At 44.1% G+C, this 701-nt stretch overlaps 1 protein-coding gene across 1 annotated transcript in view; it reads right to left on the bottom strand.

The window, feature by feature from the left end:
• Positions 1-282, bottom strand: part of EXOC4 (exocyst complex component 4) — a gene marked incomplete at its 5' end in the record, with an annotated part of 50,803 nt that extends 50,521 nt beyond the window's left edge. The window contains one exon of the mRNA XM_015829328.1: positions 252-282. Coding sequence (XP_015684814.1) covers positions 252-282 — 31 coding nt within the window. The remainder of the gene's footprint in view (positions 1-251) is intronic.
• Positions 283-701: the final 419 nt, after the last annotated feature.

Here is a 701-nt window from a genome sequence, read left to right as displayed (position 1 = left end):
ATGTTCCCTAGTTGGGTCATGAAATGTCTGCAAGAAAACCACCAGGCTCAGGGACCCCACAGTCCCCCCCTCCTCCTCCTCCTCCTCTTCTTCTTCTTCTTCTCCGCAAACCCCACTCCCTTCTAGCCCTGATGATGTTCCCTAGTTGGGTCATGAAACGTCTGCAAGAAAACCACCAAGCTCAGAAAACACCAAGGACCTCTTTATTTCAACCAGCTACAAATATTTTGTTTTATAGGGAGTGGCTTTCCATGTATACTTCTATGTAAACAGAAAGCAAACCTCACTCCCTTCCAGCACTGATGATGTTACCTACTTGGGTCGTGAAACGTCTGCAAGAAAACCACCCAGCTCAGAGGGCACCAAGGACCCCTCATTTCAACCCCGAGCTAGAAATATTGTCTCCTATCTCTTCTAGCGTTACAGCATGACAAAAACAGATCTTCCACTTGTTGCCTTCAAAAGAACAGTTATTTCAGGAACATCTACGTGATATTCCTGTATATATTCCAAATTGACATTTTACTGGAGGGACTCGAAGTCGGTTGGCCCTCTTGGGACGGTAATTCCAATTCCGAGACTCCTTCACTTCTTATTCACTAATAATAATAATAATTAATATACTACTATATCTTCCGCTGCTGCCTTCAAAAGAACAGGAGCCTCTAAAATGGTAAATATCTCCCCGGTTGTCCATCCAA

The sequence above is a fragment of the Protobothrops mucrosquamatus genome, unplaced genomic scaffold (assembly GCF_001527695.2).
Source record: "Protobothrops mucrosquamatus isolate PMUCROS unplaced genomic scaffold, P.Mucros_1.0 scaffold5860, whole genome shotgun sequence".
NCBI classification, from domain to species: domain Eukaryota; kingdom Metazoa; phylum Chordata; class Lepidosauria; order Squamata; family Viperidae; genus Protobothrops; species Protobothrops mucrosquamatus.
Note: the sequence above shows the minus strand (reverse complement) of the source record. Positions and strands in the feature narration are given on the sequence as shown.